Raw genomic sequence first — 25,564 nt, forward strand, 5'->3', positions numbered from 1 at the left:
TCTCCGCTGGCAGACTGTTCCAGACCTTGGGGGCTCGGACAGTAAAGAAATTCTTCCTTATGTCCAGCCTGAAGCGGTCTTGCAGGAGTTTGTGACTGTTCGACCTCGTCATCCCTTGGGGCGCTTTGGTGAACAGACGTTCCCCCAGATCCTGGTGGTCACCCCTGATAAACTTATAGGTGGCCATCAGATCACCCCTGAGCCTACGCTTTTCCAGGCTAAAGAGTCCCATGTCTCTCAGCCTATCATCATAAGATCTGTTTTCCTGACCTCTGATCATGTGCGTGGCTCTCCTCTGGTCTCTCTCAAGCTTCTCCACATCCTTTTTGAATTGTGGAGCCCAAAACTGGACGCAGTACTCCAGCTGCGGCCTCACCAAGGCCGAGTACAAGGGGAGAATGACGTTCTGGGATTTGCTCGAGAAGCATCTATGGATGCAAGCCAGCGTTTTGGTCGCTTTACTAACCGCAGCATCGCATTGCAGGCTCATGTTCATCTTGTGGTCAATGATGACCCTCAACTCTCCTTCTTTTGTAGTGCTATCCAACGTAGCACTGCCGAGCCTATAAGGAAGCTGCAGGTTTTTCCTCCCAAGGTGGAGAACCTTGCATTTTTCAGTGTTAAACACCATCAGGTTCTCGTCTGCCCATTTGCTGAGCTTGTCCAGGTCAGCCTGGGTCACCCGCCTATCTTCTGGCGTGGATGCTTTGCCCCAAAGTTTGGTGTCATCGGCAAACTTAGCCAGTCCACTCCTGACTCCAAAGTCCACATCATTAATGAAGATGTTGAACAGTATGGGTCCAAGGACAGAGCCTTGAGGGACCCCACTGGTCACAGGGCACCACGATGAGTGACTGCCATCAATTACAACCCTCTGGGTCCGACCACGGAGCCAGTTTCCCAGCCAGCGGATCGTGGTGGAGCCAAGGCCACAACTGGCCAGTTTGGCCAAGAGGTGATCATGGGATACCAGATTAAAAGCTTTTTTGAAGTCAAGATATATGACATCAATCTCTTCTCCCTCGTCCAGGTGATAGGTCACCTGGTCATAGAAGGAAATGAGATTGGTCAAACAAGACCTACCCGCAACAAACCCGTGCTGGCTATCCCTTAGAATGTTGGCCTGGGGCAGTCCATCAAGGATGGCCTCCTTAATAAACTTTTCTAAGATCTTCTCCAGGATAGAAGTCAGGCTAATGGGCCTGTAGTTAGCCGGATCCACTCTCCTCCCTTTCTTGAAGATAGGCGCCACATTGGCCTTCTTCCAGTCTTCGGGCACTACACCAGAGTGCCAGGAGTTTTCAAAGATCCGTGCCAGGGGCTGGGCTATGACGCTCACCAGCTCCTTGAGTACCCTGGGGTGCAGATTGTCAGGGCCGGCTGACTTGAAGGTATCCAGCTTCTCAAGGTGTTCCTTCACGAGGTCAGCATTTATGGAGGGTAGGGGATCCCCATCACCCGGATCTCCCTGTCCCACAGCAGGCATGGGTGTCCCATGGGACTGATGAAAGACTGACGCAAAGTACCTATTTAATAGGTTGGCTTTTTCCTGGGCGTCAGTTGTGAGTTTCCCCATCTGGTTTAGCAGGGGTCCAACATTGCCCTTGCTTTTCCTCCGGCTCCCCACATATCTGGAAAAGGACTTTGTTGTCCTTGATGCTTGAAGCTAGTTGGAGTTCAGTTGCAACCTTGGCTTTCCTGGTTTGCTACCTGCAGGACCGGACCAGCACAAAATAATCCTCCTTGGAGGTGAATCCCGTCCCGTATTAAACCCTCATAAGAACTGTAGGGTGCCTATGCAACAATTTTAAAAGCAACCCCCCTACCCCATAATTGTGTGTGTGTCCATCCATTTCGGGGGATGGAGAGGGTAGGGAAAGAGTAGTCTAGTTGCATTTACTTATTGCAATGCCTAATACAAATATTTCCATAATGAAAGCATAACTATAAATGTTAATCTCCATAGCAGTTCTCTGACTAGTTGCCTTTCCACTTTCAAATCAGTTATTTAATAAGGAAACGTTAAACTGAAAGCACATACATGCACGCTCAGTCTTGGCAAAAATACATAAAAATTGCAAAGCCCAGTGGACGTTACAGGAAACAGGAAGCCAACCAAGTTAATAAACTTTAAATGAAGGATTATTCTTAACTTGATAGGCACCCTTTCTATTAAAGAAATGGAAGAGATTTGGCGCTCAGAATTAGTAGTAGTCCTACCTATTGAGCCAAAGGAAAATTGATGTTTTCCCTTCAGTGGTTATGGAAATGAAGGTGTGAAATTGCCAAGTGGTATCCATTATCAAGTATCCAGCTACTGACTTTGTTATAGTTTCAGAGTAACTCTCATAACTTGTTTCTTGAAAGATGTACTAATAGAGGGGTAGCATCAATTCTTAAAAGGATGCTGTTAACTTATATATTTCATGAAGAGAAGTAGGAGAGAAATTTCTCCAGCTTCCCTTTTTTCCAAGATATTACACCCCAAGATGGGTAATGAGGGTTAATTAGAGACTAAATGCTGCATCACCAGGAAGAGAAGCCTTGCCTAACTTCCTTTCTTAACTTTGGCAGCAGTGCAGTTCCTGCCTTAGAATATGCTTGTGTTCAATTATTATTTCAGCAATATAAAAATGTCTGAGAGATCACTTTGGGTGCCTATACATGTGCACACCCGTACTGTGCAGTAAATATGGTGACTTATGCCAACTTGAGCGTAAATTTGATACCTGCATCATGCTGATTAGTTACTGCATAGTAAAGCATATGTTGACATCTTACTGTGCAGTAATACTGTGTGTGGTTTGACTTGGGGCTATCTTTAGTCCCAAGTCAGTCCACATAGTGTTAATGTACTTTGCCTGCACATGTAGATGCCGGCCCATTCCCGCTTATTTGGCAGTAATGTACTGCACAGTAAATTTAAGCTAGCATAAATATACATGTAGACATACCCTCTAGGGAGGGAAATGGTGATTTTCCCCTCAAAAAAAATTATGTTGAGAAAAACTTACAGAACTCCATGGAAGGAGCAAAAAGTGCATTTGGTTCAAAAAAATAAACTGTCCAGTTCAAGAACAATAATTTAATTGCTTTCCTTTCCTCCCCATAAGCCCCCAGTATAGGCTTCTAAAAAGAGGGAACTTAGTATGAAAGTGCCACTTCAGTTTTACAGCCAATATCACAGTGTTTAATGTAATTATTTTTTTAAAGTATTAGTACATTTGAAAACAGTAAAGATGCACTGCTTACAAAGAAAATCAATGGTTTCTTTTTAGAAGAGGCGCTCCAGCCGGCAGGTTAAGAGAAAGCGTTACACAGAAGACCTGGAGTTTAAGATTTCAGATGAGGAAGCGGATGATGCGGATGCTGCTGGAAGAGACTCCCCTTCCAATACTTCTCAGTCAGAGCAGCAGGTCAGTTTAGCATTACAAATATGAACAGTCAAACAATTAAATCTAAGTAGTTAAAAATGATAAGTGTTGCCCCTCCCACCTCATCGCCCACCTTCCTCCCACAAGGAGTTTCATTTAAATTTGGCTCACTGTACAAAGCAAAATTAGTTGTTTAGGTTCTTTAAAGGCTACGTTCATTCATGGTTTTTTTTTAACAAGCTTACAATATATAATTTGACACAATTTGGTTAAATTAATGGTCTCTGCTAAGGAGAAGCCTGAAACTAGACTGTAAGGAGACTGAATTTACCTCTGTGAATTCAGTGGTCTGGCTTCTATGACTTTAATAAACCACTCTAGCTTGTCTCCTGCTGCTAGGCACCATAAGAACCCCTTTATGAAATTACTGCCTTGTAGTACCCAGCAGGGTACACTTTATTCTCCGTGCAATGTAAATGATGGATAAAATAGTTTGAATAAAATGAAGGGTAATAATGTAGGAATGACTGTTGTAACAATCTTATTGTTTTGTAGTGCTCTTTTCATAGTACTACTTCACTTAACTAACTGACAATCTATTGGTGAATGTATACATGCTTTTTGGTCCTTCATTTGGCAATTTGTGCTGTGTTAAGCTCTTTGAAATGTAGTATGTGATCTCCATTGTTAAATGTCTCTTGCAGAAGAGGAATGGTATGTTTTCCTGCAGCTTTAATGGTGGGGACCAACATATTTTTGACAGCTGTCACATAGACACTGTTACTCTGCATCATCAACTGGAACATCTTCTGGCTTTCAGAACATAGGGCTACTGAAGGCATGTTCAACTTTGTGGCCAGTTACTTTTCCCATATAATTAAATAACAAAAACACTTACACATCTTTGGCTTATAGAGTGCATCGTTTGTACAGTTCATTCTCATTACATATGTAGATGAAGAGTATAGTTAGCCTCTTGCTGTACAAAGAACATAAATTTCAATGGATTTAAGAAAGCATACAAGTACCTCAGTTCACCTAGTAAAAAAAATTTCATGCAATGGAATGCTGTTAGAGAACATTAAAAAAATTAAAGAAAACTTATAAAGAACAAACACGCAATCTTCACTTTTGTAATTGTTATACAATATTTATCTTGTAGGAATCTGCTGATGCTGAAGGTCCTGTAGTAGAGAAAATTATGAGTAGCCGCTCAGTAAAGAAAAAGGTAATATTGTTTTCATTAACAGGGAAGTATATTACTTATGTTTAGCTTTTTATTTTTCATTTCCAAAATGCTTTTAATATTCCCAGCCTGAGGAGGAGGATTCCCTAAAATGTGTTTAGATGAGTGTGTGTGGGGAAGGAACTGTGCACACGCATGTGAGCATGCATACTTATTGTGATTTGTTTGTATTATAGATGAATGAATATGTACATAACCTAATCCTTATCACCCATTTCATATAATTTTCTGTAAATGTACAAATAAGGAATTTTACCTCCACAGCATAGCAGAATTACTCTGCTTTTCACTTTTGAGTAACAGATTTGGGGCTGATTATGAAATAGAAGATGTCCTGGTCTTGAATCACATGTTTTAAATCTTTGACTTTTGTATTAAGACTTTGGACAGGTTTTATTTTTTTCCTTTTTATACCTTTTCCTCACACAGCCAGCAAAATCAATGTACATGTGATTATACACAACCAATCACATAAAAGTCTGACGCTGCCATGTTAGGTGCTGGCAAAAGATCTTGTGAAGTTATCACACATCTCTTCAAATCCCCCAGCCACAGTATGTCAGTTGCACAGTCAGGCCACTGACTAGGCAAGTCAGTCTCCCTACTTACTTCAGAACATGATTGTCTTGTATAGCAGAGTAAAACACTAATTCCATGCTGTTAGGTTTCCTTGAATTATTTCTGTGCTCCTGGAGATGGGCTGATATAACAAGCCTCTAAGCCCAAATGTATTTTCATAAAATATTCTCTGTTGTTTTACTTGTGTTTATGCTGTAGGTTTGGTGCCAAAGTTCAATTTGTTGCATAGAAATATGAGGCACAAATCCATCCTCACTTAATAACATGATATTTACCCAGGAGTGCGTACTCCAGAAACAGATAAGAAAAACTTTGCCTTCGTTGCTGAAGTGCTTTAGTATATTTTAATGTTTTATTGACCATTACTGCTGGCCATACTGGTCTTTAACGTAACCCTATCGTATATCATGAGCCTGTTTTTGGCTGAATTTCTTTATTGGCCTTGTCCTTTAGTCTTCACAGCATATATCCTCTTGATTTATTATAGTGCATAACTGTATTACTTATTTCAAATTATAACCTTATTTTTCAGATAAACTTAATGTAATCAAAATGTAGTAATTAGTTGTCCTGATGGTCCATGAAGCGAGAGAGAATGTGGTCTCATCATAAATGTCTTTACGTTGGAGGCAGTTTTGCACCAATTATTCTTCTCTTCTTCCTCTTCCCTGCAAACAAAGGTGTGATTACCCATGGGGAGTGCGTATTTTGCTGCCGTTTGTGGGAAGTGGTTGGTCTGCTGCCTGCATGTCTTTGATTGCAAGCTCTGCTGGAGGCAAGCTCTATTTTGAGCTCTTCCTTTAATGTTTTTTATGGATTGCATTTGCAGGTTTGAGGGGTGTCTCTCCTCTTTCCCTTTTCTTCTATCCCAGCCCTGCTACCTATCCCAAAAAATGGATTTGAGGATGTTTAATATTAAACATCTGAAGTACCCAACTGTGCTTTTATTAGAGCTCTCTTGTACTCTAACGTCTAACCATGGTTGCTAGATTAGTAATCAAAGTAAAATTGGTGAGTTCAGGACCAATACATAAAACAAACATGAGAAAAGGTTTCAATGGGAAACCTTTCAGCAAATTAGAGTGTAACAAAGACTTTGTCCAAGCAAAGGACATTAGTTAATGACATTTCTTTTGAAACAGCCCCTTGTCATAGAATTATATTGTTTTTGACAAAGTACTTTGAATATGGTCAGGGGGCTGCCAAATAATAGATGTCTCTTGTGTGTGCACACACACATGTGTATGTGTGTACATACACTTATGTCTGTTTTAAGGAGCCTATGACATTAAATTTGAAAAGAATTAGTTTCAAGTCCATAGATAACAAATTGTAAAATATATGTAATTACATTAATCTTTATCCTTCAGGTATAGAAATTATTTCCTCTTATCCATTTTAAATTCATTATTTTTCTTGCACTGAATGCTTCTATAATAGAAGGGAAACAAAGAAAGTAAATTGGCCTAGATATTTTATGTAGTAATTTGGTTATGTCTGTCATGTCATCTCTCTACATGCAGTTCTGATCATTTTATTTCGTCTTCCATGTCTGTAATCATTTTGCCACCCATTTTGGGATCCCTCTTCCTGCTGCATCTTCTTGAGATTAGAATGACTGGAACTGAATATATTATTAAAGATAAAGATTTACATTTATTGGAAGGCATTATATTTTCAGCATATTCTTTCAACTCTTGACATAACCTTTTTACTACTTCAGCTAATATAAGATGAACAGTTTTTATTGAGCTTCCCACAATGCCCAAATCTTTTGTGAACTGGCTTTACTTAGAATCCAGTGATGTGTATGAATAGTTAAAACTATTCTTATCAGTCTGCCTTACTTTGTTTTTGTCACCAGTGAATTTTATTTGCCATTGTACTGACCATTTGCCTAGCATTCAATTATTTTTGAAAGTTCTCTTTCTGAGTAAATTAAATTATTTTATTAGCAAGTGTTTCTGTTCCTATACTGTGGCAATGGAAATTTACCCAAGGTGCTTCACTAGTATGTTTTGTTTTTTTTTTTTTAATCTTCATTTGGAGGAAGTGGTCGCCTGAATCATTCTGTAGCATGCAGTTCAAGCACTTTGTCAATTCAGGCCTCTCTGCTAAGATTGTAAACTAAGTTGCCTATTTAGTGCCTCATCTGTCCTATATACCCTTAATTTCCAAACCTGATATGCACTATTTTAGGGTTCATCTCTTTAATCACCCTACCTTGAAGAACATGTATGTATGTATGTATGTATATATGTGTATATATAATATATAAACAATATACTTAATCTGACATTTTTTAATGAATCATGATTATGTTCAGGATCACACTTTAGTGAGCAGTTCTACCACATGCATATTTTGGTTTTGAATTGGTTATGCATTAATATATTGGCAAGCCTTGGTGGGGGGTTCAATGGGAGGAAGCATATAGATTACAGTTTTGCCTACTTTTGTAAAAGGTGGCTTGTTTTTTATTAATGTAAGGGCTATAGCCAAAATAACTATCTAATAATCATTAACCAATTTTTCCCCCCAAAGTATGTATTTTAAAGGGTCATTTAGAAATGAGGTTTGTAGAATGCTGTGTAATAAATACAGTTCTACCTAGTTTGGTAATCTACTAGGTAATAATGTAGTATTACATTCTGGTACTACAAGTTCTATGCTTAGTCAGGGTTTTTTTATATTAAATCATTGCTGAAATGATCAGTGGACCTGAGAATTTTCTCCAACCTGCTATGAGTATGCTATGTTAACTGTCTTTGAAAGACATTTGATATTAAACTTACCAAATACTTTTAAAATGATTGTTGCCCTTAAATAAAATCAAGAGGTTGGACAACAAAGCGTAAACCCTGATTTTTGGTTTGCTAGGAAGTGCTCTTCTAAATGATTGGTTAGGCATAGTGGTGTCTAATAAGGCATAGGCATAGTGGTGCCTAATATTCACACTCAGAGAAGCAAAGTGAAGTATGAGCAAATCTGAATTTGCTCATACTTTGCTTCTTTGAGTGTGAGTACTGGATTCAGGGATAATGACACTTTTCTGTGAAAAACCATGGCAATATTCAGGTATCTCCATTGGAGGTGTCCTCATGAGTGACTGACCCTTAGGGACTTGCTCCCTAGCTTAGGGTTATTGTTCTTCTAAATGGGGGAACCAAGAGAAGCTGGAAATAGCATCAAGAATAGCTTCCCCACACTGATCTTGGTAGAGGGCACTGTTACTTTCTTTCCGTAACCAAAGCCCAGGGAGTGTGTGCTGGGAAAGGAATACGTTTCTCCCTTGGAAGAGCATAGGAGTAGTGGGAAAAGTGGGATTAAAAAAAATCTATGAACTAAAACCGAACTTGGAGTAGCAGCAAAGATAGAATTACCTACCTAATGGAATATTGCTAATACAGGTGTTTGAAAGATATGAGATTCTAGTATCCAAATAGGCTCTTTTTTGTAAATATGTTAGAAATCTGTTCTCTGAGATTTGAGAGCAGGGGAGAATGAAGGGCCTTTAGTAGAAAAATACGTGTATGTACTTCTGAAAATAATGCTTTGCACAGAACCCCTCTGCTGACTCTGGTTATCTGTGCCATATGCATTGATTTTGAAAATTCTGTAGTATGTTAATTCAGCAAAGATGAATTATTATTCAATTTAATTTGTGACTTGAACCAAATTCTAACTTTGAGGCTGAGGCACTGTGCTTAGTTTGTCCTATTGTGAGGTTCAGGAATAATGCTTTGTTGAATTACTGCCATATGTTCTACAGTGTTGGGATGGGTTAAGGGCTGTCCTGACCCTCAGCAGTGAATACCCTTGGTTGTGCTGGTTTGTATCACAACTTTAACCTTGCTTTTAAATGTAGTTTTTTTTTAGGGGTGTTAATTTAATTTGGCTGCTCTGTATATGAGACATCTTGCCTGAACAAATTTAATTGCACCATTGAGTAAAACTAAAACCATGAACAGTGATGCACTAAAATTATAACAGAAGTATAAGGTTTAGTTTTATATGACTTCTTGTTTAGAGTTATTAACTATATGGAAGCATAAACCCCCATTAAAACTCTATTTTAAAACATTACAAAACCCACAATGTAAAGTTGCCATGAGCCAGCCAAAAATAATACATATGGTATTCAGGAGTGCAGTTGCTAATTGGCTGCTGCCTGAGAAAATGGTACACTTGGCTTCTACTTAACACTGTGGGTTTGGCAGAAAGCCAGATTTGGGGTGAGGTTGTGAATGAAGCTGCATGTGGTTAGGGAGGAGTTAAAATGATTCATGTCTTGGAAGTTGTAGTAAGCAGTGCAGTATATACTAGTATGTACTTGGGTAAGCTGATGGAGGAAACTCCTTACCCGTATACTTTCCCCCACTTCCCTTCAGACCCATCTTCCGCTGCCCCCCCCCTTGCCCCCCCCCCCCGGACGCACACATTCTCACTCTTCTTAATCGGTGCTGCTTTGGGGAAACCTTCTGTGTTTTAGCTTGAAATGATTTTAATTGCTACAAATTATAGTTATATACACAGTTTAAAATTTACTTTATTGCAGATGGAGAACGGAGAGGAGGTGGAACTAGAGGAATTTTATGTAAAGTACAAAAACTTGTAAGTAAGCTATAACTTTTTTCTTTAAACGTGTGTCTGTATGTTCTAAATACTTGTTAACAAACGTAGTTTGAATATGACATAACGTTATCATCCCGCTTTAAGAATTATTAATGCTTATGACAAAAAAGCAGATAAATAGTAGACAACAGAGAATAAATATAAGTTTTGCTCATCAAACTAAGTTTTTTCTAATATTCCTTTTAAAAACAAGGTGAGTGTTCAACAAAATGTTTTATTTGACTCCTAAATTAATTGTTTACAGCAGTCTTGCTGGCAGTTACATTTTGCAGCTCCAGTGTGGGCAACAGAAACATTGTAACACCACTTGGGCCCTGAGCTATAGTGTACTAGGGTGGTTCCCACTGGGATGCTGTGAGCAGTCTAGGTGTTGTTTCCACTGCCACAGAAGCCAGAAAAAACTGCCCTGCATGCAGGGCTGTGGTATGGGCAAACACTTCTGCACTAGAATTCTCTGATAAACCTAAAGCAGGTAGGGGAACTGGCTTGGGCTGGAGCCCTTCCAGGCCCTGTGCCCCTACCCTTCCTCCCCCACAGATGCTTCTCCTGTGAACAGAGGCACATAGGACAGATCACATATCCCATGTGCCTCTTGCCAGGAGATCATGTGCAGGACTGGACCAGTAAGGGCTGCAGCACAAGCTTGTTCTTCTGCCTGCTTTCAGCTAATCAAAGAATCCTAGTGAGGTAGGAGAGCACGCACGTGCCACAGGCCTTCCCAGTCTGGCAGTGTACCTGGAGGTGGCGTCACTCATTTGAGAATTGCTGGGGCAGCTCCAACAATGGCTTTCAACCCAGGGTATCACCATATTTAAACGAGCAATGGAGGGGTGCCGTGATTCTAAAAAGCTTGAGAACCACTGGTGTGCTCAATCTGTATACACCATGCAAAAACTGTCAGCGGATATACCTTTTTAGAGAAGAGACAAAGAATTGGGGAAACCTATTAAAAGGGTAAAATTCATTTAAAGAACTGTTTCACATTATAATTAATTTCAGAGTATTTGACTCCCATGTACACATGCAGCTTTTGTGCTTTTTATATCATGTTGATTTTACATCATGCTGATAGCTTGAATCCTCTTTATTTTGTTTAATTTAACTTGTAATTTTTACTTTAACTATGTGTGATAAAAGCTTCTAAGTTGCTTAATAGTAACTGCAATATCATGAGGACCTTTTTATTAAAAAAAAAATCAAACCTAAAAATAAAAACAACTTAACGGTAGGTTTATGGCAACAGAATATTAAATCTTGAAAAAATGTGATAGGCTTAAACTATGAACTGTTGAATATCCCTAAAGTATAACTAATGTTGTCGTATAGTTAGGGTTAATTGACTTGCACAGGGCTTCTAATTAGTTACACTGGAAATATGCAGTGTAGAAAGTGATGGATTTAAGGGTATTTTTAGATACCATCAATGAATTTAAATTCAGTTCTACTTTTGAATGTAAAATAGTGAAGTTTATGCAATGTGTTTTGAAGCATTCTGAATGCTCCCAATAAAAACTGTGTTCACAACTCTGACTCAGACTGTATGTGTGGTATGTATATATGGGTTATATTGATTTATTTTTCTGACCAGCGGTATTATGAGCTGGTAAGTGCCTTTGCTGTCAGTAAAGATAATTCATTAACATTTCATTTAATGAAAAAGGTAGTAGCCCAGATTCCAGATAATACAGTGCTAAGAAAATTGCCATATATATAGTACCATTAAATCTATGTTTAATATTTATATAGCACTCTTTCCAGTGAAGATTTTTTAAAAACTATTTGTATTATTTTACAGGGAATTGTAGATTATTATTTTGGAGAAAGGAAGAAACTTTTATGAATCAATTTGTGAAGGGGTAGTAGTGGGAAAGCTGAAATGCATGCAATAAAAACACATGGGCATGTATTGTTTTGAACAAGCTTTTCTATATTCCATCTTTTAGCTCTTATCTTCATTGTCAGTGGGCATCTGTGGAAGACCTGGACAAAGACAAGAGAATTCAGCAAAAGATTAAGCGGTTTAAGGCAAAGCAGGGCCAGAATAAGTTCCTTTCAGAGGTATGACTGATTTAGATTAGATCTGTAGATTTTTTTAAAGGGATATTCTGATAAATGCTTAAATCTTATACATGCACAAGATTTTGAACATCTGGTTGATATAAAATGAGCTTTCATCCCAGCGTAAAAATGTTCATGGGCTAAATTTAGAGGCTTTCAAGTTCAGTTATACAAAGTAAATCATCTTCTCAGTTTATTCTTTCCTGCTGGTTCTTACTTACTGCTAAATGGTTAATTGCTCACTTTCGTAAACAGGACGTTTCTTTGTCTTCCTGTTGCTTGGTTGTTGTAAGGAACGTCTCACAATTTAATGTGGACTTCTCAATGTGAAAATGGGACAGACTTGCTATTTAAAGTACCCAAAGGAGAGAGCACAAAAACTCTGCATAATAAAAAATGATGTGGTTTCCTTATAAATTTATGGTTTTTGTTTCTAAAGTTACCAGTTTGTGTTCATGCCTAGAATTTAGAATTTTGAATATAATGCAAGCCTGGACTTGAGAGCCCTACTTTTAGCTATCTGTAGTGACTTGAAAAGACCACTGTATCTAGGGCTGAGTGCAAGTCCTCTTCAGATTCTGTATCGGATCTCTCCCCTGAGCAGCCAATTATGCCAGAAAAATGCATAGCATTTTACTGATATGGACTACTGCCCACTAGGGATTCTGAGCTTTTGATCCTCAATTTAATTTCACTTAGACACAAACCCTAGTGCAGTTGGGGTGCAGCCAATAAAAAGGATAGATTTTCCTGACTTCTACCTATCTCTGTGAAAGCTTATCTTTCAGAAAAATTTGGTTATTTTAGGCCAAAACGGGTTAGTGACATACTCTGGTTTATGCATTTTATTTATTATAGTAATTCAAGTTAAGCAAGGCCTGTAGCAAATAGGAAGCTTCCATAAAAAAATCATTATTATTGGATTCTGACCAAATAAGTAAATGAGGATCTTTGTTTAAAACTTATCAAAATTCTACAATTTTAAAGGTAAAGAGTATGTATGAACATCTATGAACTCTAGGTCAAAACATCTCAAGTTTCTTTTGAGATAAGAAAAGAAAGTTGGAAGATAGCTGTAAAGAATAAATTGCATTAGGAAATTCTAATAACTAAGGAGCAATTGGATAAAATGAATAGTAAAACCAAAAAAGAACCGTGTAACTTATCAAACTTTTTGAAATACTAAATTGAAATTTGGCTAATATAGTATATTACTAATATAATGCATACACTTTTATGCATCTTATCTATAAAACTATTCTTCATTGACTAGGCCACTTTTTTCTGTTTTTGTTTTTAAGTGAATCATCCTGTCATGTCTGCTTAACAGATGATTGCAGGGTTTTGGGGGGGCTTTTGTGGGGGGGGGTTTTTTTTTAACTAGTCAAATATTTATAGACATTATTAGTGGTCTATTCTTTTTTTTTGCCCTCCGTCTCCACTATCCACAGTCACTCAAATAGCTTTTCATGTATTGCTCTATAATTTTTAACTATTTTGCACGCATACCAGCAAGTACAATTTAGTGAATGGAAGAGGGACTTCCACCAAATTGTGAACTTTTGGATGAGTGAAGAGGGGGGAGATTTTTGGTTTGATTCCCATTTTTGGAATAATAATCTCTGAATCTTGTAATAAAGCAGGCAGACAACTGTAGTTATGATAATCTAATGGCACTTAGTGTACATGGCTCTAATTTCTTTATTGCAAGCTGTAGTTTTCAAGAATGCTAAATGCATTGCATGCCACAAGCCTTTTCGATTGCTCATTAGTGAATTGTAATTTCACACTTCATTTAAAATATTCTTAAACATTCTCTCACAGTAAAAGGTTTCACACAGTAATTAAGAGGCCCAGTTAACAAAGTCTGAGAAGTCTGATTTCCTCACGGGGAATGATCTTGCTGAATTGTAGCATTTCAATTAACATGCTGAAGTTTGCCAAATATAAATTTTATGTCATTATGACCCAAAATATTATTGCCTAGTGAAAAATATATTTTCTGCTCAAAAGAAGCGCTAATAAAAAGATTGCTTTTTCTCCTTTTTTCATTGGCTGTTCTTTAATAGATTGATGACGAGCTTTTTAATCCAGATTATGTGGAAGTTGATCGAATCATGGACATTTCACATAGCACAGATGATAATGGAGAGGTAAAGGAAACTATAAGTGCATCTTCAGTCTTTAGCTATCTGTCTTTCTAAATATTAGTGATTTTTGTTGGCAGTGTTGTGTTTTAACCTAGTTGGAAGTGTTGATGGAGAATATTATGACAAGAAACCGTATATACACATGGTCTAAGTTCCTGGATCTAAGATTTTAGGGGTCATCTGCTTTTTAGTATTCAGAATACACAATATTTTTCCTAAGCTCTTGCCATCTGTATGTTTGTTAATCTAAATGAAAATAGCAAGCTTTTTTAAAAAAAGGAATTTACAAAAGGTAAGTTTTTTCTTACATACAAGAAAGTTTTGCTCCCCCCTTTAACATAGTGCAGTAACTAACTTCTTTATGTTAATAATTCAAGTTCAATTAGAAAAGCTATATTTAAGGAAATTGAAGTTACAGACTTTGTGTAATGATTATTTAGATATGATGATCCCACCTTCTAATTCACCCTGTCCAAAAGAAATGGGCACTTTGTTAATCCTATCTTATTGTCATTGTATGAGTATTTCATTTGTCTGCCCCTTGCTTGTTATGACCTCTTCCTCAAGCAAGATCACTTACATGGTTGTGTTCTGAGCAAATTCCACTGAGCCATTCTATTTTTGAGGAGAATTAAAGGCTTTTAGTCGCATCTATTGCTGTTTCAGTTTTGCTGCGTCTGTGAATGATGGCATTTCCTATTGACGCCTACTATTTTAATGATAGTGGGTTGACTGCTGGGAAGTTTCTGATCACACATTGACTGTAAGAATACATCTTACTATATAAATGTGTGGTAAAGGTTGGGAACTTTCATACCTGTAAAAGAAGCTTGATTTTTATTCTGAAATTTTGGTGGCCTAAAATTTCACTTTGCTGTTTGTCTTGATGGTGAACTTCCATCTCCGTCATTAAAATTTTACATTATTAATTGTTAAGGTAGGAGCTGCTATTGCCTATCACATTTCTTTTTAAATGTTAAGTCTTACAAATTTGTGTCTAGACTATGTATTGTTCAGTACTACAGCTTTCCTTTTAAACTTGGATATTTTCTTGTTTCTAATTAATAAAATCTTTTTTCTTAACTATTAATCGAAACAAAGCCTGTGACTCATTATCTGGTGAAGTGGTGTTCACTTCCTTATGAAGACAGCACTTGGGAGCTAAAGCAAGACATAGACCAGGCTAAGATCGAAGAATTTGAGAAACTGATGTCTAGGGAGCCAGAAATGGAGCGTGTGGTAAGAATTGGCTCTGTACAGAAGATTTTACTTGAAAATAGCAAAGTAATGTGGTTTTTCAGAAACCACTAATGGGATTTTCTGTATTTGAAACAGGAGCGACCTCCTGCTGATGACTGGAAGAAATCGGAGAGTTCCAGGGAGTATAAAAACAATAACAAACTCAGGGAATACCAGTTGGAGGGAGTAAACTGGCTTCTTTTCAATTGGTACAACACGTACGTAAATTAATTTTATTGGAGAAGTACTACTTTAGAATAGATTTTATCATTTAAATTTAATGTTCATATGTTACAAAGAGATTTTTAAAAGTGTTTAAAGTCTTTTTATTTATCTTGCTTAAATTATGTACGAGAATAAAACACTGGCTTTATTTATATTATTTTCACTTAATATTTTATTTGATTTATATTTGTTTATATAATTTAGTCATAATAATAGCCTTGAGAGAGAAATTTACAGAGAAATAAAATGTGCATCTAGAATGCTTCTTATGCATCCGTAGATGATGCTAGTTGACCATAATTTTGAGATGGTATGATTTCTTTCTAGCATAAATCCATGCTGGTTTAGTAATCTAAAATCTTGCAGATTTTAACTTTATAGATATCTTTGTTCTGTAGTTCCCACGTTTGGAATAGAACCATAAGGCGTTTTATCATTATTTTCAGACGAAACTGCATTTTAGCAGATGAAATGGGGTTGGGAAAAACTATCCAGTCCATTACATTTCTCTATGAGATATATTTGAAAGGAATCCATGGTCCTTTCTTGGTTATTGCACCACTGTCAACAATTCCCAACTGGGAAAGGGAGTTCCGCACCTGGACAGAGTTGAATGTGGTTGTGTATCATGGGAGTCAAGCCAGCCGGCGGACCATTCAGTTGTATGAAATGTACTTCAAAGATCCACAGGTAAAATCTGGCTTTGTTTTTTTTTTTTTAAGTTGTAATCTAGGATCAAGTAACAACATTGTATTGTACAGGGTTCTATGTATTATGATAATTAATTAGACTCTTTCTGCTGGTAGAGAGTAGATTCCAGCCAGTGGCGAATACCTGTGTTATATGACAACAGTGCTCTCTTTTTAAATTACTAATAACCTGGAATTGTCTGAAAATGAAGAGGGACCATGTAAATATTTCAGTAACTTGCACAAGGTTTGCACTCTTACAGAGAACTGGGAAAGAGCAGCTCAATGGGGAGGCTTTTTTAATTATATCTAAACATAAACTGCTATGCATTTTACACAGCTCTAGCAATAGATCATATTTCATAACTTTCCAAAATATAGTTTGTGAATTTCATTATTAACTTTTGTGAATTGTATGACTTTTTTTGGAATCAGTGCATGACTATGATCTTGGTAATTCTAGTACATGCAGCAAAATGTGGATAGGTGAATAGTTCATGCTACAAATAAAAATATTTGAGACTTTTTTTTTTTTAACATGGGAAGCAACAAAGCAATATTTTTAGAACATAATGCTGTAGTTACTCAGAGTGCACTGAAGTACTAATTCTGAAAATCTGGTTCATCTTTCTGTATGCTGAAGCATGCTGGAGATAGCATAGTTCATTTGCTGCCCTCTTAATTTTTGACAAATCTGTCCGCATTCGTTCCCTTATTACAGAAAATTGAGTGAGGCTACATTTCCCAGAAGATAGTTTGTTTGGTTTAATAGCCAGTGAGCTAGCAAGTCTTGAGTGCTGAATCTATAGAGGTTAATGGTGTTTGCAAGCCAGTTTTTAAGATATTACAAGGATATTAGAATTAAACGTGTTTTCTGAATAATTGGATGCCAGTTTATAGTTAATGCCAATCACCGTGAGTTTATGGAAAGTATCTGGTTAAATTAGCTTGATTTCTTTTTCTGATGATATTTCAACTCAGGTGGATTAAGGATATATAGTTGATGTTATAGACTTTTCATAAGTCATTTGACTTTGATTTTGTACCACATGACACTGATTAATAACCTGGACTTCTAAAAAGCAAATATGGGGAAAAAATGAAATGGATTAAAAGCATTGTAACTAATCAGTCTCAATGTAATTGTAAATGAGAAATAGTCATTGAGAAGTACATTTCCAGTGCAGGTTCTGGAAGGCATCAGTTGGCCCTAGGCTACCTAACATGTTTATCAGTGACGTGGAAGAAAACATGCAGTTGTTGCTGATAAAGTGTGCTGAGGATACAAAGATTGGGCTGATGATAAACAATGAAGAGGACATTTCACAGACACAGCCCAAGTTGGATCACTTGATAAAAATGGAACATGCAAATGACAACTCTTGCAGTGCAGTTGAATGTAAGCTCATACATCTAGGAACAAAGTCTAAGACTCGTAAGGGGCATCATCTATTTCACTAATGAAAAAGGAGATTGAGAGAACTCAACTGGTCTAAAATTACCTATATGAAAAAAGGAATGTGGTAATTAGGGGTTCTTCAGTTTGATAGGTAAATATCTAATGCCTGGAAACTGAGGCTAAATAACTTCAGACTAGAACTAATGCGCAAATATTTAATCATTAAAGTAGTTAACCATTGAAATGACTTGGCAAGGATTGTGATGGATTCTCTGTTACTAGAAACTTCCATGATCTAGGTGGGATGCTTTCTTCAAAGAAAGCTCTATTTCAAAGGGGAATAAATTTAGAAAAGTACTGTGGTCTATATTAACCAGGAAGTGAGGGGCAATTGGAGTGATCCTTTTCAAGAATGACTCTGAATGAACTAATGTGATTTTCAGTTTTCAGAATTATATTTCAGGTTTAAAAGGAAAAAAATGCTTGGTACCAAATAACTGTAATAACAGTGGTCATTCAAATGTGTCTGTGTGATCCCACAGTAGTGTGCATGAACTTCATGCATGCAAGACTTGATTGTTTTTAATTATCTTTTCCTCTTAGCACTGTACAGGTGCCTTTTGCCACCTCATGCTCCCAAAAGAGTGGCATAAAAGTGACATAGCTACAGTTTTCCCTCCATTCCCCAATATTGCCCATGAAAATGAAATGGAACCTGGCATATGTCCAACTTGTTTTTCTCAGCTTTGGCTAAATTTCACCAAACTCTTCATGAAACCTTCAGAATGTTATCAGTTCATCTGTAGCACCATATTTCAATCAAAGAAAGGTCTGCTCTTCTTCCTCACTCCTGGGACACCTTTTCACCACCTTTTGAGGAAGCTTCATTATTACTAGTACCAGTACTGGAGAACTTTTAAATGAAAAGCTGTTAGAGTTGCCAGGATCATGGTTGCCTTTCATAAATTGTTTGATTCTCTGACAAAGCTTGGTGCAACAAAGAAGACATGTTAAAGTGCTTCTAAGGACAAGGCAGCTGGATTTATTTGAAAGAACATCTTACTACTCTTCCTCAACAGAAATGCCTCAGGGACAGATTATGGTGCCCACCGGTCTCATCTGTGGATGCATGGCATCTTGTTTCAGGATGATCTTTATAAATATGCTAAAGCTTGGAATCATGTGTTTGAGTCTATATGTTTTCCTTTCTTCTCTGGGTAATGCAGGCCTTGGCAAATGACATCTTCTCGGTGCTCTACCTCAACAAGCAAGGGAGTACTCTGTCATTTCTTCTGTACTTAGAATCCATGAGTCATCGCCACAGGATTTAACCCCATTGTCTCTGCATCTTCTGATGACAAATTTCATAGGGAGGCACATGGTAACAACTTTAAGCAGTTGTTCCAGATGTCAGTCGTTCAGCCAGTATTTCAGCAATGGGAGAATGTGTGCTGGATCTGACAGAACACAGGATGTCATCCAGCAATTGAGCTTCTGTTCCCAAGACAGTGCCTTATCAGATTTCTTCTGCTAAAATAGGTACCAGGCCTGCTAATTGCTCATCTTACCCATTTCTGAGTGATTATCTACAGGGTCACCCAAGGTCAGATCTGACGAGACAAAGGTGATCTTTATAGCTGCTTACTAGTGGAGGCAATATTGGGCTGACAGACTGTGTGCGCCATTTTGTGTGTCCATTTTTTATCTTTCATTCATCTTGCAATGTGGACATAAGTGATAGTCCATAGCCAGTTTTTTTTGTATTCAGATCCATAGAATCTCCTAGTTCAGCGCATTGATTTTAGCATTTGCACAATCCTTACACAAAGAAGGAAACAATGTATTAGGAAAATCAAATCCAAATAAAAATCATGCTATATATAGGAAAGTCAGTATGATCTGAACCTAGGTGAGGCTGTAGTACCACAGAACGTCAGCTACAGGCTGAACTTAGAACAAGCTGGATTGGCATTTAGTTCTTCCCAAATCCACATTGCAGCAATATTTGACTTGTCATGCCCTCTAACACAGCTGTGCTTAAACTTCACAAATCTGGTAGAATTAACATTTCTCAAGGGCTTCCTGCATATTTGCCCATCTATTAGACTCAGCTATATTGAAGATTCTCAACATTATCCTTTTCTGGCTCATAGAGCTTATTTGAGTCACTGTTGGATTGATCAGTACAACAACTTACCCATAAAACAAGTACTTTATTTTACTTTTTTTAATGGTCATTACCCTAGTGCAAGTTCTGAGCCCTTTGGCTGGCTATCCCTATATAACTGCTGGCAGTCCAGCCCTATGTGAAGCTGTGAAATAGTCAGAGTTTAGCATAAATCAGTTGGTTAACATATTGGTCTCCTTCCACTGGCATATTGATGCTACAGAGGAAGTTACGTTCCAGAGTTAAACTCTATTACTTGGACAAGACATTAGGCTTTTGGCTTGTCAAAAGGCTGCTCCATTTCATCACAGAATTTCTAAGTGGACTGAGCCACAGCTGTACATCCAGCTGTTCTGAAAAATGGTGAGCTGCTTAGTCCAAAGATGAGGGGAGGCTTGATATACAGCATCTTTGGTCTGCTTCAGGAATGTCTTGGTATTTTAGATCCTTAAAGGCAGTAGTATCATGCTGCAAACATTGATGTCTGTTAAGTGATGTCCTTGACGTGGCAGTTGTGTTTGATGCCATTCATTTTATTTGAAGCTGCCTCATTCCCACCAACCAAGGAAGAATTATATATACCAGTCACCTGCCATGAGATCCAGCTGACTCAAAATTGAAAACTGATCTCGGTTACATACTGTACAATAACTGTGGTTCTTTGATAACATAGTCAGTGTGGATACCATAACCAGTCCTTCCTCCTTCCTCTTCTAAGAAATATTGGCTTTGAATTGGGAGGGAATAGTGGTTGTTTCAGCCTTTATGTTTTTGTTTGGGAGCATGAATCTGCACAATTTCCCCTCCACCCCCGCTCCCACCGATCTTAATGTGCATATATGAAGTTTGTGTATATCTACAGTGGGATTTACAGTACAAGAAATGTTTCTACTAAAATATTTGTGTAGTAATAGGTTTGTAAATACTATGCACAGATCCTACAGTCATGCACTGACCCTGGTCCTTTCTTGGGCAAAAATAAATAAGTATAACAGCCAGTATAAAGCCATAGACAGTGTTTGCATTCCTCTGTCATATTGCCAACATCAAGGACTGGATAAATTTTAAATAGTTATGCTCATTACACATACCTTTGTACTTTTTGAGATATATAACAAGAGTTTGAGAAACCTGAACTTTTACTTTCTTTGTTCATTGGTAAGGTTTCCCACTATAATAATTGCTGTTCACTTAGGGTCGTGTGATAAAGGGGTCCTACAAGTTTCATGCCATCATCACTACATTTGAAATGATTTTGACTGACTGCCCCGAGCTGCGAAACATTCCGTGGCGTTGTGTGGTAATTGATGAGGCTCACAGACTAAAGAACAGAAATTGCAAGCTCTTGGAAGGACTCAAGATGATGGACCTGGTCAGTGGGTGTTTTTTTTGGTTTTCCTATACTTACAATTGTCCTGGTCTGTACCATCTTCAAAATATTTAATTCTTTTCCTTTTTTCCAGTAAATCAGCTCACTCTATTAAGAGAATTTTATGAGAACTCTTTTTAAAGGACAGTCATATGGACAGATCTCTAAACTGGGAATGTTGAAGTGCTGAATGCTTCTCTGATTCCCTCCTTAAATCTTGAAAACAAATCTTTCCTTCAAAGATAGAATCCAGAGAAATCTTTGCCTTTGTTTCCCAATTTTGCTTTCATTTCATATTTTTTTTAACTCTTTGCACCATTTAAACATTGACAGTTGTTTGTTTTTAAATGCATATAAGCTAGAGAACATGGTCAAGCTAGATGCCATATATATATGGTATGTGGGGGGCTTATTTGGGGGATTTTTTTTGTTTTTTAACCATAAAAATACAGTTTTATCTTCTACTTTGGCTGATGGATTCCATAAAACGTAAGAGGAATGAGTAGATTAGACTCCAGAATTTAACATTGTCTTCCAACAAGAAACTTAATTTTTAAGTTTTGTATGTTTTTTACATTAAAAAATAAATGTGCACAACCAGTTTTTTTATTTTCTTTTTTTCCTTTTTAGGTCACTTTTGACCTTCCTCCCAGGGGACATGAAACTTAATCAATGTATATTTTGAACTGTTGTGTAAAGACGTTATTTATTAGATAACAGTTACCAGAGGAAGGATGGGCTTACAGTTGTGGCAGTTGAGTGGGACTTGGCATCTTGTTTCAGCTTCTGCTCTAGTACAAAATTCCTGTTTGACCTTGGTCAAGTCACTTATTATATCTCTGTTTTTTCATTTCCCATTTATAATGTGAGGATAATGGCACTTTATTTCTCTTTCTGACTGTGTTGTCTATTTAAACTAATATTTTGGGGGCAGGCCTCTCTTTTTTTTGTTCAGTTCCTGACACGCTAAGGCAGTAGTTTCCAACCTTTTTAGGCTGCAGACCAGAAGTGACTGCAGACCACCAAACCGCGGACTGACAAATTGTGGACCAGCATACTGCAGACCGGAAGTGACACAGCATACTGCGGACTGGCAGCCAATCCTTTTTTTATACTAAAAGGGTTTCCTGTCAGTCCACAGCATGCCGGTCGCTTGCGGACTTCTGGTCCGGCAGCCAACCCTTTGCCTTGGCCTGGGGGTTGGGAACCTCTGCACTAGGGCCTCAGCTTAGATGGGCTTCTTGGCATTAATGTGACAAACAAATATGTATGGTCTTTCCCATTAATTCACAAAACCTAAACAAAATCTGTTAAAAAAAAAAATTGGTTGTCTTGTACTGCTTAAGCAATACATAACTTCTAAATTTATTCCTACTGCTCCACCCTACTTCTTTCTGTACTTGTGTTTCCACCTTAACTTTTCCCATAGGCTGTATTGTATATGTCAGCCACTTTGCCACATCTTCCTTCTTTTTTCATTGACAAACCCTGGCAGTACTACCTCCTGGTTTCATATATATATATTAACTGAAACCAGGAGGTAGTACTGCCAGGGTTTGGACAATGAAAAAGGAAGGATGTGGCAAAGTCACTCGCACACACTCGTACTTACACTCACACTCACACTTTTAAACAGCGATAGGGATCTGTATACAAACAAGTGTTTACCCAGTAGGTCTTGAGACTTAACAAACCTGCTCCCTTTTTTTAACTGCCCTTTCTAGGACTACAGGAATAATGCAGAATGTGTTACTTTTAAAATAAAAAATAACATTCTTTTATAGGATTGCTTTGAGGCAGTTTAACAGGGGCCAAAGGCCCTGCTACTTTGAGAGGGGAGAACAGCAGTCTAGGGGGCCCCCATTCTGATGGGGGCAACTGAGCTTTGGCTAGCTACTAAGTAAGCAACTCAGCTGTGCAAGCTGCAGCAGAGAGGAGCAGGCAGCTTACTGAGCTAAAGAAAAGACACCTAGACTTAGTAAGGAGCTGAGTGGGGGGGGCGTATAACTAGAAGTAGGAGGTGGTCAGGGAAATAAAAGCTCAGCCGTGAGCCAGACCAGGCAATCAGGCCTTACTCTGAAGAGAAGGAGCTCTAGCCTTCAGGACTAGCTGCAGAGAAGCTGGAACCTAGAGTGATTTTTGCAGCAAGCAGAGACTGGTGGGTTTAGGTTGGGGTATAAGATTGTTAGAGCCTGGTGGGTTACTGTTTGTGTTTTGTGTTTAACTTTGAGCAGAGGACTGAATTGTGGCTGTTGGGGAGGATGGCGGCCATGGGAGGCTCCTGGTAGAGTATTTTGTGATAGCAGCCTAGCCTGGGTCAGGGACTCAAGAGGGCTGAGGGCTAGAGATAGACTTCAGCTCTCTCTGCTTTGGGCTGTCTGGTGAAGCTGGAGTCTGGGAGGGCCTGCAGCCAAGTCGGGGCAAGGGGCCCAGAGGCAGGTGGAGACTGAGAAGGCTAAAGCCTGGTTGAGGGGCTTTAGCTTGAAACAGGATGAATCCAGAACAGGACCAGGGGCCCAGAGACAGAGTAAGGCCAAGAAGGTCAAGGGCCTGGTGGTCTGATGGATGGGTCCAGTGAAGCAAATCCAGGTAGGGTCAGGGCCCAGGGAAATGAGTTGAGCTTTGCCAGCCCTTGTGCCTGGGGATGGGCCTGATGAACAGGACCAGGGGGCCCAAAGAAATGAATCTGGAGTGACAACTGCAAGGCATGGGCATAATAGTAGTGTGGGTGGCTGGAGGCCACAAACAATTAGATTCTTTAGGGCAGTTTGAGCTGAGAGGGCCACAGTTAAAGCACTAGGGTAAGTTGCTGCCTGAAGGCACTGACAGGACCAGTAGGCCTGATCAGTCAGAGGAGCAGGTGCCAGTGGGGCACAGAGCTGGGGGTAATGGGTTTTTGGGATCCATGGCCACAAGACAGACACCAAACAGTCCAGCACAGCATGGAAGGCTAGGCCAAATCGGGAGCCAGTGGATACTCGGGGACTTCAGGGAACAGCTTCCAGATATAAAATACAGTTCTATCAAGGCATAGCAGATAGATGAGGAAGAGGTCACCCTGAGGAGCTGGAGTGGAGGCAGGGGGCTGCTCCTGCTACATGCAGCAATTGTGTCTGTTCCTAGAGAAAAAGTAAATCAGTCTACATGCAGCATATTAAAGAACTTATATTGTGTACTCAGGAGGGTGGGGAAAGTGGAGGTGTTAATTCCTGTTGCATTTGTCCCGTCTAAAAGTCCATCCGATTTGTGGAGGCAAATGTATAGTGGTGGCAAATTCCGAGTGGCAGCAGGCTGGCTGGTCAGCGGACTCTGGTAATAAGTTGACAGTAAAGATTTGGAGTCATATCCCAGTGTGCTATGGGAGGAAGGCCACAGTGTAGAATGTCATAAAGATTTTCTGATGAGCCATAAAGAGGCAGTTGCAGAATTTATTGAAACAACTCTTGAGAAAAGCATAACAAGCAGAGACATGCTTTGAAAATGAACCTTCGTAGATTTTATTTCTAGGCAACTGTTTTATTCTTGCAGGAACACAAGGTGCTGCTTACTGGTACCCCATTACAGAACACTGTAGAAGAGCTGTTTAGCTTACTTCATTTCTTGGAACCAGCTCGCTTCCCTTCAGAAACAACATTCATGCAAGAGTTTGGTGATCTGAAAACTGAAGAACAGGTAATTACTCATGCACACTCACTCTTCTTTTCCTGTTTAGGGAGAATGTCAATTTAACCATGCTACCAAGTCTGAATTTTATTTCCTGCAAGTAATTCTTAGTGTGTTTAGAACTGGAAAAGAAACTTGTTTTATATATTTGACAACACATTGTATAGTAAAAAAAAAATTCTCTCTGCTGTTCAGCCAGTCAGTAACTGGGAGATACAAATATTATGTATAAAGAGATTGTACAAACAATTGGCACAGGGATCAGGACAAATGTAGTATGGGAAAATGCTTTTGACTTATTTGACTAGGTTTTCAGTTGACATTGTACCTTGAGTGCTTCTAACAGGAGAGAGGGCAGTTGCTTCCCTTGATACAAATTAAAGTTTTGCTGTTGGCTCCAGTGGAGGCAGGAACCTATTTGACCCATGTTAAGAAGTAATATAACCCAATAAGGAGAAAATTCTTTCTGTTCTTTATTCAGAAATTATTTCTTCAGTGCTGTCCTATTAAAATCATGCTACGATGGCTTAATCAAGTACTCAAAAGTTAGGCAATGCCAGAAACAAGGTGTTATGAATGCCACCTTAACTTGATCTATTTGTGTATATCTACATGTGATGGTTTTAATCATATTATTATGTACTGCTTCATTCCATAGGATCTGATCTCAGTTTTTCTTCAAAGCATTTAACAGTTGAGCGCTTGACTTTGACCTGTATTTTTTCCTTGTAACATAGCTTTAAGTACCTTAAGTTTTAAGAGAGAAGAAAC

At 38.4% G+C, this 25,564-nt stretch overlaps 1 protein-coding gene across 5 annotated transcripts in view; it reads left to right on the plus strand.

Moving 5' to 3' along the window:
• Positions 1-25,564, plus strand: part of CHD7 (chromodomain helicase DNA binding protein 7) — a 167,086-nt gene that overhangs the window by 107,854 nt on the left and 33,668 nt on the right. For all 5 annotated transcript variants that reach the window (XM_090040040.1, XM_090040039.1, XM_090040044.1 and 2 more), the window contains 10 exons: positions 3,279-3,416; positions 4,537-4,602; positions 9,758-9,813; positions 11,778-11,892; positions 13,962-14,045; positions 15,144-15,281; positions 15,378-15,499; positions 15,953-16,196; positions 20,957-21,133; positions 24,659-24,802. In XM_090040040.1, coding sequence (XP_089896166.1) covers positions 3,279-3,416; positions 4,537-4,602; positions 9,758-9,813; positions 11,778-11,892; positions 13,962-14,045; positions 15,144-15,281; positions 15,378-15,499; positions 15,953-16,196; positions 20,957-21,133; positions 24,659-24,802 — 1,284 coding nt within the window. The remainder of the gene's footprint in view (positions 1-3,278; positions 3,417-4,536; positions 4,603-9,757; positions 9,814-11,777; positions 11,893-13,961; positions 14,046-15,143; positions 15,282-15,377; positions 15,500-15,952; positions 16,197-20,956; positions 21,134-24,658; positions 24,803-25,564) is intronic.

This window comes from Crocodylus siamensis, chromosome 3 (assembly GCF_052110815.1).
Source record: "Crocodylus siamensis isolate JL-2025a chromosome 3, ASM5211081v1, whole genome shotgun sequence".
Lineage (NCBI taxonomy): Eukaryota > Metazoa > Chordata > Crocodylia > Crocodylidae > Crocodylus > Crocodylus siamensis.